At 42.0% G+C, this 14,289-nt stretch overlaps 1 protein-coding gene across 2 annotated transcripts; it reads left to right on the top strand.

Moving 5' to 3' along the window:
* The first annotated feature begins 1,875 nt into the window (after window positions 1-1,875).
* Window positions 1,876-13,819, top strand: nek3 (NIMA related kinase 3). 2 transcript variants are annotated; one of them, XM_031573006.2, is made up of 14 exons: window positions 1,876-1,974; window positions 2,329-2,459; window positions 2,564-2,660; window positions 3,686-3,783; window positions 3,929-4,012; window positions 4,462-4,529; window positions 4,640-4,726; window positions 4,926-4,980; window positions 5,222-5,422; window positions 5,905-6,007; window positions 7,905-8,066; window positions 8,395-8,529; window positions 12,831-12,945; window positions 13,205-13,819. In XM_031573006.2, exons 2-14 carry the CDS (start codon window positions 2,349-2,351, stop codon window positions 13,269-13,271), a joined length of 1,383 nt encoding a protein of 460 aa, XP_031428866.1. In that variant the 5' UTR covers window positions 1,876-1,974; window positions 2,329-2,348; the 3' UTR covers window positions 13,272-13,819. The 2 variants fall into 2 exon arrangements, with proteins under 2 accessions (XP_031428866.1, XP_012686385.2); XM_012830931.3 differs by having other exon boundaries at window positions 1,877-1,974; window positions 2,567-2,660.
* Window positions 13,820-14,289: the final 470 nt, after the last annotated feature.

The raw sequence follows: 14,289 nt of genomic DNA, 5'->3' as shown, positions 1-14,289 counted from the left end.
CAGGGGTGCGGGGGGATGGGACCCCAGAACAAACACAGCTGGGTAGACCCTATGCCCTTCCGTGCGAGAGCAGAGAGCTGCAGTAATATATCTCCTTTGGCAACCACCTCCCTGTGGCCAATGTGCTTTGAGTTAGTTCAGAGAGAAGAGCAAAGTGATGAAAGCCCCCTGCCCCAATCAAAACCAGAGCATCTATCGAGCATGTCTGCTTTCAGTCTGCTTTGCACTAGTGAAGCAGAACACGTGCCACCGTCAAATGAGAAGCGAATGCCATTGAATCAGGTCATGATAACCCAACAAAACACATTTCCCATCACTTCGGTCCACTGTTTTTAAAAACCAAAGCCATCAGAATTTAATAACATGCAATTACGGCAGGATGGACCATAAAAAGATCCCGCCTGCTGGTATTTTAAGCACATTTAATTTCCCCATGCATCATGATAATGGATGGCTCTGTTCATGTCAGGTAACACACAGTCAATCAGAGGACCCTTTAAAGACAACGGGGAACGAAGAAGCGATAACACTGATAAAGTTAACACAGTAACTGAATATAAATATGGCTGTGTTGGCTTTTCATCCATTTCCCTGTCACTGCAACTGATTTCTCCATGGGAGGATTAAAACCCAGAAAATAATGAGTTAGTCATGGCAGTAGGCTTGTAATTTCAGGATGCTTGGCATGTCCCCCTTTGTTTTATCAATATCAAACTAGAATGGCTTTTGAGAATATGGAGCATCTTAAATTCTGACTGTAATATTAATCCTCGTTGACTACTGCAGTCTATCCAATGGATTTCAACCCCCCTGGCTCTTATTGAGGCTGTATATGGAGTCACTTTGTTCTATTAATATAAAAGGAGACATTCACCCTGAAATCATTTCTTCAATAAAACATGGAAAGCGTTGTATATAAAAGAGAATATTCACCATGAAATAATTTCTTCAATAAAACATTGAAAGCTTTGTACTGTGTTATATTCCAAGAATGTTAGTTTTTGACTGCACTGTTGGTTTTCTCCATTATTGTGAGTTTTTAAATTAATGATTCTCCTCTGATATGAGGTATTCCAAATATGTGGTTTATTGACAAACCAGGGTAAATTAACTCAGAGTAAGTGGTAAACCTCTTATTAAAAGAGTCCTGTGACTTTATTTTACTGTGAGAATAAAGCCATAGGGCTCTTCTGTTAGTACAGCTCCCTGCACAACAGGCAGCTGCTATAAACAAACAACATAAACAAACAACCACCATCTTACTACCGCAAACCAGCAAACCTGGTAAATAAATTGTAACTTTTCAACAAATGTAACAATTGTATTGTATTTATTATTAAGTGACATTTCTCTATCACTTTACCGCTGGTGTTTTTCAGCCAGCTTCCACATCAACCATCAGCTTTTATTATCGTCGACCAAACTACTTGTTAATAGGTTTCCATGCAAACATTGCAGCACTCCAGTATTGAATAATGTATGTTAGAGGATGCTGGGTGAGTTTGCTGATTAACCTGACAATTTGGATAAGGATCTCAGACTTAAAAATGACAGCCATGCCGTGCCTTCTGCATTCTGGTGGTTGTTGAACGTGAAAACATGACTTAGTTCGCTCAGATAATATCAAGAGGTCAAGGTGGTGAAATCCTGGGGCTTTAAAGACAGCCCGCTGACCCAGGCCTTTTCTGCCACCTAGTGGTCAAATAATGTGTGATAATCTCCTCTTTCACAAACTGCAGTAACTTTGACGTTCCAGTGTTGGCAACGTAAAAAAAAAAAAAATACGAACAGTTTACATTAACACGACGACGTGTTGTCTCTAAGTATGACTTATGTCCTGTTGTTATGTCTAAAAACAGTAAAAACAACCGTAGTTGTGACTACGAGGATATAAGCTCTGGGTTTGGACAATGACGCACGTATTACGTCACTTATCAACACGGAACAAGCATGCACATTCGACTTTGCCCCAGTGTAAGTGGAAGAGACATTTCATTGTTCTTCTTTAGGCCTACTTATTTCTTTGTATAATTAAAAAAAAGATTCCCACCACTAGGTGCACGTAACTGCGCGTATTCCATGTGTTTACTCCGTGTGTGTGTTTCAAGTTGAGCTTTTTAATGTGTTCTAAATAGAGTACGGTTAACGTTCGCCTAGACTACAAAGAAAGAGAACCACCTCTGTTCTGTATCTCGGATGTGAAGTGGTCGATAATATTGATGTTATGTGATAACATCAATTATCGTTTTCTTCATTGTTCGTCAGAGCAGTAGATTTCAGCCACTACCTCGCCTTTCTAATTTGGATATGTTTAATATCCCATCTCAGCGACTTAAGGGATCGTCAGTATGGATGGCTACAGAATCCTGAAAGTGATTGGGGAGGGGTCCTTTGGCCGTGCTCTATTGGTCCAACCTGAAGAATGTGACTCAAAATGTGTACTGAAAGAAATACGAAAGGTACAGTAGCCTACATGCTGTACTACCTTCAACAATACGTGTTCAAGGCTTGTTGCTCTGAGGGCAGATGGTGAGTCTGTGCATGTGTGTGATTTCTTTCGGAGAAGGCTCGAAGTGGAGCAGAACAGTCCCGAAGAGAAGCTGTGCTCCTGGCCAGAATGAATCATCCAAATATTGTGGCCTTTAAGGATTCATTTGAAGGTCTGTTTGGGCTATTCCCCTCCTTACACTAAAAAGGGGAGCTGTGGAAGTGACCTTTACATAATGTTATTCTGCTGTATGCATTGTACAATAGGCTACAAAAAAGATCAACCTCAAACTGGAAAGTCCTTCAGATCACATCCTCTTAGCGTCTTTAACAGCACAACATATTCACACGATCTTCTTGCCCAACTGATAGAAAGAATGGGTAACATTGATGTTCTCACATTATGAGTTCAATTCCCAGGGAACGCACACATTCTAACTGGCCTATACTTTACTCTCACTTTAGAAAGAAACCTCTCAATTGAGTAGGCCTATGTACATATTCTTCCTTTCAATTCACAACTGATGTGGTGTTAAAACCAGTCAACCAACAACACTGTATAGGAGCGACAAATGCCATTTAAAGATATGGAAGTGGAAAATCTACAAAACAATTCTCGAAAAATGATGTGCACACACCTGTGTCATCTACACAGGGAGGTACCTCATGATGGTCATAGAAAAAGAAATGCAGTGCCCTCCTTAGGGCTGAAACACACCAAACGCGTTTTCAAAACGGCAGACGCTTGAAAAACGTCTTGGCAAAGTGTGGCGGGCAAAACAGCCACAGGGGCACCAGGCTGTTTTGCCCGGCGCCTAGGAAGCGGAGCTGCGTGCGCAACCTGCCTGGGCCGAGTGTGACATTGATGAGCGGTGCGCCTCCGCGCCTTGCGCTGGAAAGTTGAGAATAGTTCAACTTTTAAGCGCATCTAAAAAACGCTAGAAAGACGCAACGCGTGACGGAGAAAAGGCGCACACGCAAGGCGCGCCGTACCATAGGAAACAATGCATTTGCTAGCGTCCCGTTTTTAAAAACGCGTTTGGTGTGTTTCGGCCCTTACCTTAGTCCCTTCACTATGGCCCATACCTGCAGAGATAGAAGAGGGACAACTGAATTATTGAGGTCTAAACATGTAAAAACAACAAGTTGTTAAACATGAATCATCATCAGTCGTTCTCCTCCTTTTGTCTCCTCTAAGCTGACGGCCATCTGTACATTGCCATGGAGTTCTGCGGCGGAGGCGACCTACTTCAGAGGATCCGTCAGCAAAAGAGCTCGCATTTCTCCCAGGACGTTGTAAGACAAAAAGGATGACAAATGCAGCCATCTGTCAGCTAACCTTTCCACCCAAGCACTTCTGATAAGTCAGCAGCCTCTTGAGGGGAATTCACACCTTTGCTTTCTCTGCCCTCACCCCCCACCCCCCGCCCCCCTCCTTCAGGTCCTGAAATGGTTTGCCCAGATGTGCTCAGGTGCCAAACACATCCACGACAAGCGGGTGTTGCATCGGGATTTGAAAGCCAAGGTAAAACGATTTTGAACAGACAATTCAATGTGACTTTCATTGAGAGCGCTGTGAAATAACAGCCCAGGACTTGTAGAGGTCAAGGCCTCGTTTATTACAGCAGTTGGATGCAAGGGCTCAGTTTTTTGCCGTTAAATGCATGAGTAATTCTCTGGTCGCCCTCAGTTTCATTGACCGGTGTGAGAGGAGGCGGTGGTCCCATGGGGGGGAGGCGGGGTGGAATTGAGAGGCCACCCAGCAGTCTATATTTTATGAGTCAGTCTTTTCAAGGGGCGGAAAAACAATCAGCATTGTGCTCTCAGATAAACTTCTGCTGACAGACACTTTTATATTAGTGCCTCCTTTTTTTCGGAGGTGGCCCGGCACCTTTTGACACTGGGTGATTTTTATATTGTGATAATGAAAAAAAAAATATGATATTATTCATTTCCCTCTCATTCCCTTGGCAGAACATTTTCCTGACAGACAATGGAATAGTCAAGCTGGGAGACTTCGGGTCGGCCTGTGTTCTAAGCAGGTAGCGGAAAGGCGGGCGCAGCAGGTTCTCTTTCTTTTAAAGTGGATCATTAGTAATGACCACAAGCCTGGTTATGTTTGACTCATTTCATGTTTTTTCTTTTGGTGCAGTGCTCAAGGCTATGCTCAGACATACGTTGGTACACCATATTACGTGTCTCCAGAAATCTGGGACAATAAACCATACAACAACAAGAGGTATGGCACCACTGCCTAATGTAAAACATCACAGGGAACCCCTCTAAACATCTACCCTTGTTCTTCTTTTGTCTGTTTGTGTCACCAAATGCTTTTTCTTTTTATTGTTATTGACAGGATTTACAGTTTAATTTAAGAGTAGTTTGTTGGCTGGTCCACATAAGCTGTTGTTCCTCACCTTCTTTTTTGTGTTTTGCAGTGATGTGTGGTCACTGGGTTGTGTGTTATATGAACTCTGCACTCTTCGGCATCCGGTAGTGTATCCTCCTTGTCTCACTCATTTTCACCTCGACTGATATAAATAAATGTATCAGGCCTTCAGCTCTCTGAATCCAAGCGATTGTTCTAACGTTTTTTTATATGTCCTTGACATCTTTTCCTCCTTTCCCATCTTATGTTCCACATTTGTCTCTCCACTCTTTGCCTGCCATATCTTCCCCTCTCTTGTCGTCTCCATGCCTCTCTTACAACTCCTCTCGTTCCTCTTGCTTTTAGTTCCAGGCCCAAAGCTGGAAGAGCCTGATCCTAAGAGTGTGTAGAGGAGCCTATGACCCCCTGCCCAAACACCTCCCTTATGAGCTCCACTACCTGATCAAGCACATGTTCAAGACCAACCCCAGGGACCGGCCCTCTATCCAGACCATCCTGACCTCTCACCGAATCTCCAGGCTGCTGCAGAAACATCTGCCTACAGAGGTTTGCCAGCATCTTGGCCCTCAGCCTCCAAGTGTCATCAGTTTGTGTAGATGCTTAGAACACTCCAGGCGCTTCCCGCTAGAAATAAAAATCCTCCAATCCAGGAGTGGTGTCACATTACAGAGCTCAACACAAGATAGCTTCTATGCCCAAACACAGTTTCAGGTTTGAAGCTGTTTTTCTATTTTGTGTGTTTATGTTGACTTGTTTGTTAGTGTGAAACATTACCTAGTCTACCCCTAAAACACTGCAGTCAATCGCCTAGTGCTGTGGCATTCGAATGGCTGCTTATATGTAACCCGTTGCCTGATAGGCGCCCCTGCGGAGATGCTCCCTCTCTGACATTCTCTGTATCCCTGTATGTATTCACGCATTCTGTTGTTTGTTGACTCTCTGATGTTGGCAAGTACTACGCTGTGTGTTCTGCAAGGTTTCGATGTGGTCAAAATGGAAATTCAGTCGGTTTCACTGACTCTCTGTAGAAACCACAGACGGCGAGGGTACACCGCTGGAGGAGAGAAGAAGGAGAAATGGTAGCCGCACTCATGGGCCAGAAGACGCTTCTGACTGCCTCAACAGTGGAGAGTACGTACAGTGAAACTCATTGTGGCATTTCTACCTAACAGCCAAATGAGTGCTGTTTTTGATGTGAGAAGCTGTCTACCTACAGATTGTTGTGGCAATATGGTGACACTTTATGGAGAATAGTTTCAAAATTCACATATAAATGTCACGGGATTCATACATTTACTGATCCACGTATAAATGTCCAGTGATTCACAAATGTAAACGCTGTTATATTTATTTACAGACTGACGAATGTGCATTTACAACCCGCTCGCTATTTGGTAACATCCCTGCATTTATTTGTGTCTCTCACAATTTAAAGTAAATTTGAGGGTATGATTGAACGTGACCACACTGCGCTATATCTGCACAGTGTCTATTTATGTGGACTACTAGCTACGCCATAACGGACATCATACAACTGATTCCACAAAGAGGAAAGAATGGTCATGATGTTTGAAAGAATGGTCAATCATCCGACCTGCCATCTTGAGCAGGTTGCTTTCCCGAAATAGAGCAGCTGTTCTTGTGATTAGCTGAAATTGTAAGAGACATCTGATAGGCTACAGAGAATGTCCTTTTGAAAAAAAATGAATTTGTGAATCCCCTATTAGAAATGATCATGATGATCAATGATCATCAGGAAAGTAAAAAAATAAAATCCACAAAAAAATGCAGGGATGTTCACAAATGGCGAGCCGTTTGTAAATGCACATTTGTTACACATTTGTATGTTAATCAGTAAATAGATTTGAGAATTGCTTGACATATTGTGTGATCGTGTGAAATTTATTTGTGAAATAATTGTTGCTATAACTCCATAACACTCCGCAGCTGTCAAAGTAGATTGCTCTACTTTGTGCAATGGTGCAATGATTTAGAGAGCAAACACGTGCGCTTGCAATTATGTCAGAAGCAGTTATAGCTCAAACTGGACAGTCTTGAGACCGTGTGCTAATACTGGCAAGTACCAGTAGGGGGAGCTCCAGAGACTGTTCCATGACCGGTCAATGCCTCCGGCACCTTGCACTAACTGCTGGGGGCCCTGGCATACAGAACAACTAAGTTGGTCTGTTAAAACACTAAATGCTGTGACTTGAAAAAGCCAATGCAATGTTAATGGCACATATAATTAAAAACAGATAGACTGCCATACACATTGCAGTATTGAATAAGGAAAACAAAATGTGGAAATAAAGTATTCATATATTTTCATATACCTTACTTCAGTCTAGAAAGTTTTATACATTTAAATTGATGTAGTCTTTGGTTGAAGTCTATTTTATGTGTTACCTTGTGGTAGTAGACTAAATCAGCTAGCCCACCATATAACCAACTGCCGGCTATCCGGTAGTTACTGACAAGAGTAGGTTCGCCTGTCAGCTAGCTCAAGTGCTTAAATGAAGATAAACATGGGTCTGTTTTCCTTGACTAAGTTAAACCAACATAGAAACAACAATTAGTTTAGGTGTAAACACTAATGGTCGCCTAGTCATCTTTCATTCATATAAAAGTGTTTATGTTATATGTAGCCTTAGCTTCCACCATTCCTGTAATTACTAGCAAGTTAGCGGTTAGCCTTTCAGCTAGCTCAAATGTTCAAGTGCTTAGATGAGGACAGTGACTTGGTACTAGCCAGTATTAGCGCACGGCCACAAGAACGACCAGTTTGAGCTACAACCCCTCTTAATTATGTTATTGTTGAAAACTCAGACCTGCATGAAGTCTGTTCCAATCTATATACGCCCAGCAGTATATTTTGACTGTGTCCGGCAAACAGTTTTCACAATCGAACACCCTTGGAAAATATTAATGAAGAGCCTCATCATTTGGCATGGGAGTTGGGAGGGGAATGTGGAAGTCTGCTGTCTCAGGCTTTGTTGTATGTCCACAGAGAGTGTGTGTTTTTGATCAGGCCCTTTTGGGGAGAACTCAGACTCAGAGAGCCACGAAGGAGAGCCGGGGCCTCGCCGGAGGTGGGCTGCAGGCCCCTCCGAGACGGTCCTGAAGGTCCTGAGAGACGCTGATGTAATTTGCTCTGACAGCATGCCTATCAGTGAGCTCGAAGCAAGTTCAGGTAATTGTCTCGCCAGCATTAAGCGCATCTCTCATGCAGTCATACACTCTTTCCTTCACCAACCAACCATAATCAGCTTGTATAATCAAGGCCAGGCATTGATATTGCATACCAAGAAACAGTATACACCCAATGCACTAAAGTAATTAAATGATTAAGCAATGACAAATTTGTGGTAAGAACCTATTACCATATTCCATGGAGATAATTTCCATTGATGATTGAATGGTTGCCATAAAAAGGGGATGTCCTTGAAATGTCCCTGAAGCTGTAGCTACTGAATATAAGAAAGTGAGATGAAATGAAGGTTTTTATTTCTGGTCTGTAGAGGCTCTTCCCTGTGAGGCCCAGCAGAAGAGAGAGAGGAGACAGTGGGATCGGGAGCCTCCAGAGCGTCTTCTGAGCCTGCTAGAGAAAGCCAGCCTCGACTCCGCATTCAAAACCTACACTATACACAGAAAAGGTGTGTGTGTTGTGTGTGTGTGTGTGTGTGTGTGTGTGTGTACACTATCGTTCAAAAGTTTGTAATCACCCACAAAATGACGCAGGAAAACCCATATTTTATCCATCAAATGAGGTGAAAAATAAAAAAATATTCAAGACATTACCAAAGTTAGAAATAATGATTTCTGCTTGAAAAATAGTTTTTTGCTTGATTATTGGCTTTCATCAAATGATCCTCCATTTATAGCAATTACAAACTTTGCAGCATTACAGCTTGAGTGCTTCTTCACTAAACAAGTAATTTGGAGCGATGCTTTGGGTCTCTGTCTTGTAGGATCAAATTGGCTCCATCCACACGGTATGGCTTGGTGATGGAGTCATGGTAAAATGGAGTTATAGCCTATAGATTCCTTTTACTCCGTACAAATGACACTTTACAAGCACCAAAGCACCCCCCGACCATCACATCTCTACTGTGCCTGAGAGATGGTGTCAAGCTCTCCTTTAACATCTTTTTATTCGTTCTGTGCCTTACAAAGTTTCTTCTCTGTGATCCAAGCACCTCAACTAAGATTTATCTGTCTATAACATATTTTCAGGATTATTATAATTTTTTGCTATGGGCCCCCATTTGCATTAGTCTGTGCAGCACAGAAACAACCTTTCATATCCTGAGAAGTACTGAGAAGGTAAAGCGGTATGTGCCATGTCATATCCTGAGAAGTTCTGAGAAGGTAAAGCGGTATGTGCCATGTAGGTGTGAAAGGTGTTATCATAACACCACAACTTAGAGATGTATCTGGTAGCTGGCAGGAACCACGTGAGTCGCCCACAAGGCATGTTCATAACACTGGAGAAGTTGGGCCAAGAAGCACTTCTTTAACCAGTAGGCCTAACCCAACAGCTTTAAACAAAGACTCTTTCAGCTTCTTATCATCTGATGTGAGACTAATCGAATAGTGATCTGTGCAACTTTGTTATTCAGGAAGTTTGTATCAAACAAGTAGCCCTTCGTACTACTCAGTACCCTTGAAGTAGCTCTCAGTTTCCAAAAGGTTGGTGACCCCTGGTCTATAACATATTCTCAATCATCTTCCACACGGCATCTTTATCCGTTTGCCCATGTTAGTCTTGTCCTTTCATTGGCCAGTCTTGGATATGTTTTATTCTTTGAGCCTCTGTTTTAGTTCTAATGCTGATACTGATCAAGAAGCCCAGAGAAGGCCGGTTTTATTGTTTCCCTAAACGGCACAACAATCTTTAGTCACACAAATGTAATTGCAAACGGGTTTTTTGTAATGATTCGTTTTTAAACATGATTATTTAGGATTAGCATTAACATAATGTGCTATTGAAACACAGGAATAACTTTTACTTTTACGCCTATGTAGATATTCAATTCAAAATTAGCCATTAACAATGTCTATACTACAACCCGAATTCCGGAAAAGTTGGGACGTTTTTTAAATTTGAATAAAATGAAAACTAAAATACTTTCAAATCACATGAGCCAATATTTTATTCACAATAGAACATAGATAACATAACAAATGTTTAAACGGAAAAATTTTACACTTTTATCCACTAAATGAGCTCATTTCAAATTTGATGCCTGCTACAGGTCTCAAAAAAGTTGGCACGGGGGCAACAAATGACTGAAAAAGCAAGGAATTTGGAAAAGATTCAGCTGGGAGAACATCTAGCAACTAATTAAGTTAATTTATATCAGGTCTGTAACATTATTAGCTATAAAAAGGATGTCTTAGAGAGGCAGAGTCTCTCAGAAGTAAAGATGGGCAGAGGCTCTCCAATCTGTGAAAGAGTGTGTAAAAAGATTGTGGAATACTTTAAAAACAATGTTCGTCAACGTGAAATTGCAAAGGCTTTGCAAATCTCATCATCTACAGTGCATAACATCATCAAAAGATTCAGAGAAACTGGAGAAATCACTGCGTAAGGGACAAGGCCGAAGACCTTTATTGGATGCCCGTGGTCTTGGGCCCTCAGACGACACTGCATCACTCATCGGCATGATTGTGTCAATGACATTACTAAATGGGCCCAGGAATACTTCCAGAAACCACTGTCGGTATACACAATCCGCCGTGTCATCTGCAGGTGCCAACTAAAGCTCTATCATGCAAAAAGGAAGCCATATGTGAACATGGTCCAGAAGCGCCGTCGTGTCCTGTGGGCCAAGGCTCATTTAAAATGGACTATTTCGAAGTGGAATAGTGTTCTATGGTCCGAGGAGTCCAAATTTGACATTCTTGTTGGAAATCACGGACACCGTGTCCTCCGGGCAAAAGAGGAGGGAGACCTTCCATCGTGTTATCAGCGTTCAGTTCAAAAGCCAGCATCTCTGATGGTATGGGGGTGCATAAGTGCATACGGTATGGGCAGCTTGCATGTATTGGAAGGCACTATGAATGCTGAAAGGTATATACAGGTTTTAGAGCAACATATGCTCCCCTCCAGACAACGTCTATTTCAGGGAAGGCCTTGTGTATTTCAGCAGGACAATGCAAAACCACATACTGCAGCTATTACAACAGCATGGCTTCGTCGTAGAAGAGTTCGGGTGCTGAATTGGCCTACCTGCAGTCCAGATCTTTCACCTATAGAGAACATTTGGCGCATCATTAAACGAAAAATACATCAAAGACGACCACGAACACTTCAGCAGCTGGAAACCTATATAAGGCAAGAATGGGACCAAATTCCCACACCAAAACTCCAGACACTCATAACCTTGATGCCCAGACGTCTTCAAACTGTTTTGAAAAGAAGAGGAGATGTTACACCATGGTAAACATGCCCCCGTCCCAACTATTTTGAGACCTGTAGCAGGAATCAAATTTGAAATGAGCTCATTTTGTACATAAAATTGTAAAATTTCTCTGTTGAAACATTTGTTATGTTATCTATGTTCTATTGTGAATAAAATATTGGCTCATGTGATTTGAAAGTCATTTAGTTTTCATTTAATTCAAATTTAAAAAACGTCCCAACTTTTCCGGAATTCGGGTTGTATATTGCTATCAATTTTAGGTTATTTGGATAGAAAAAAGTGTGATTTCTCAGTAAATCCAAACTTTTGACAGTAGTGTATGTGGGAAAGAGAGATAGTGTGGGTATATCTGTGTGTGTTGTCTGCATTTGTGTGTGACTGAGGCCTCTTTTCCCCAAACGTATGGTGATTAAAAATGTTCCACTTCCCAAAAATGAATACCAGTGATGGGGAGGGGAGGGAAGGGAGCGGGGTTTCTCTTCTGCTCAGCTTCCTCCAGAGATCTTTGTAAAGTTTCTTCACTAACTATGTGTGTCTAACTTCCCTGTTTACTTCCACTTTCACAGAGCTGTCAACAGTGACAGTGATTGTGGTCTTCTCTCAGATGAAGTTTCTGTACGTCAGCAGTATAGTTTATCCTCCATCACCAACTCTCGTCATTAATCTCTCCAAACGCACTCAGACTTGCTGTTGAAACATCATTCAAACATTTTCAAAAAATGATCCCTTGTGGATTTAATGACATGCCTGATATAGACTGGGCTCTTTTGACATACTTTTAATGGTGAAATATTTCAGTGGGAAAGAGAATCAAATTCTGTTCATAGCAGCAATATTCATTTTGCTGGAAGCTAGAAGGGGTAATAATTGAGATGTCACCCCTAAGAGGAAAGACGTTTTTAAACACTTCTTTGTCTCACTCACCGAGAAAAGTTCATAGTTGTTTTTTAAAGAAACGGGGAAACTAAAGCCCTGGTTGTTTTAAATGAATACTAACTGCCTTTATGACCTTGCACAGACGAGTCATACTTTTAACGGTGCAAATGCATTTCTGTGATGACAGTTGGCACTATGTGAAAGGCTGGTAGCTTTAATTAGTGCAAGAGACAACCATTTTTGCTGTGAGGAAATGAGTCATCTTGAAACCAGCTTCCTCGCTCTGCCTTGAAAGCACCACTCCCCATCGTTGTACTTTGTTCTGTGATTCTTCTGGTGTGTTATCCCTGTACCCCTTTGTCTTTGGTTCCAGGGCTCGCTGCATTTTTAAGACATTCTGTGTTCTCCACTCATGGCAGTGAACCTGATAACTATTATAAATCCATTACCCATACATTAGTGGAGCTGATTCTGATTCCCAGTGAAGCTGATTTTGATTGACAATGGCTCTGATTTGGATCAAAGTCTGAACGTTTTATGACCCCAATAAGTCTTATGCTGATGCTAATTCCCAGAGAAGCTGATTCTGATTCCTAGTGAAGCTCATTCCGATTCTCAGTGATGCTGTCTCTAACTCTGGCTCCGCCCCCCAGGTGAAGGCCCTCCAATGGGCCCGCTGGCAGATGGAAAAGATGATGCTGTTGACGGCCCTGAGGATGACATCATTGACGAGAGCAGGCTGGACCCCCGCTCCGATGATGAAGATACGTGAGTGTAACACCCCCTGAAAGAATACCCCATGGCTTAAATACCCAGTGACCTCCAAAGTCAACATCCCATACCCCATAAAATAGCCATAAAAGGTCTGAGAGTGGACTAATTCCTGTTACTTTCACTAATTCATGAATTAATTCATATTCATATTTTTTGTAATTTATATTTATTAGCAACAAACTGCATACTGCACCATTCAAAGTATGTCACTTTCACTCAGGTCCATGTGCATGTTTTTGTTCTTTGTCTGCAGGGACTTCGAGGAAGAAGCTCATTTTGACTTGCTGGATGGACTTGAAAGAATAACTACTGATTACTAATATTTTATCACTATTTTCTACAAACACTACCTTTATCTCATCACCCTTTTATGTAAATGTATAAAGAATGGCAAGCGGTAGCAGATGTCCTAACGGCTTAGCTTTTCAGATGACTGGTAGGCTATGAGTCATATTGTGGTTATGACCATACATTTTTGGTCTTGAAATGTATAGTCATGTGAAACCCTAGCCTTGCATTAACCTGTTGAGGCTTCAGTGATGACTGCTATGTGTTGACACGGGGTGTTTTGTGGTCAGTGTGCCACAGATACTGTGCCCCACAATCACACATCACTATAGAGACCACATCAAGTCGATGCCTGAGTTCTATGCTGTTGTCTGGTGATACGCTTGCTAGCATGCCGGCTTGAAGTCTAAGAACAGGTCCAGTTGTACCCGCTTGCTCATCTGTCAGCTGTTCCATGTCATTTCACCCTTGTGGTAGGCATTTCATTTGGTGGACTCTACTGCCAAACATCTGTGTTGAAGGCCAAGTTGCCAATTGGTAACATTCCTGTTGTGGTATTAAAGAGATTTTTCCCTTTTCAGCAAGACCCCACTGTGACTGTTTTTTTTTTGCCATCAGCTATTCTTGTGGAATGTTAAACATCAGGAATGTTACGGTCAACATCCGGCCTAAAATGAATCAGGAGATCTCTCTTTAAATGGTCCATCTCTCCGGCCCAATCTGCCAAAGCCATGGTGGAGTCTGGAATTGATCATCTGCTGTGTTTTCAAGCGCTATCGAAACCAGACGGTGACTGAACATGGGAAGCAGAGAGAATGTGGAATAATACACACGAGAGCCCAGCTGGGGTCTCCTGGGTCAAATTTCATCTCTCCTCATTTCCTTCTCAATAATATATAAACAGGTGTTCCCTTCACAGCCTTTCTTTTTCTCTCTTTTTCCCAAGTACCCCTTATTGTTTGATCAAAGCCTCTCACATGGTTCCTCCACTCCTCTCCCAGATGTGTTCGGAACACATCTGAAAGCCATTACAAGCGAGTTGTGAAACTT

This window comes from Clupea harengus, chromosome 9 (assembly GCF_900700415.2).
Source record: "Clupea harengus chromosome 9, Ch_v2.0.2, whole genome shotgun sequence".
NCBI classification, from domain to species: domain Eukaryota; kingdom Metazoa; phylum Chordata; class Actinopteri; order Clupeiformes; family Clupeidae; genus Clupea; species Clupea harengus.
Note: the sequence above shows the minus strand (reverse complement) of the source record. Positions and strands in the feature narration are given on the sequence as shown.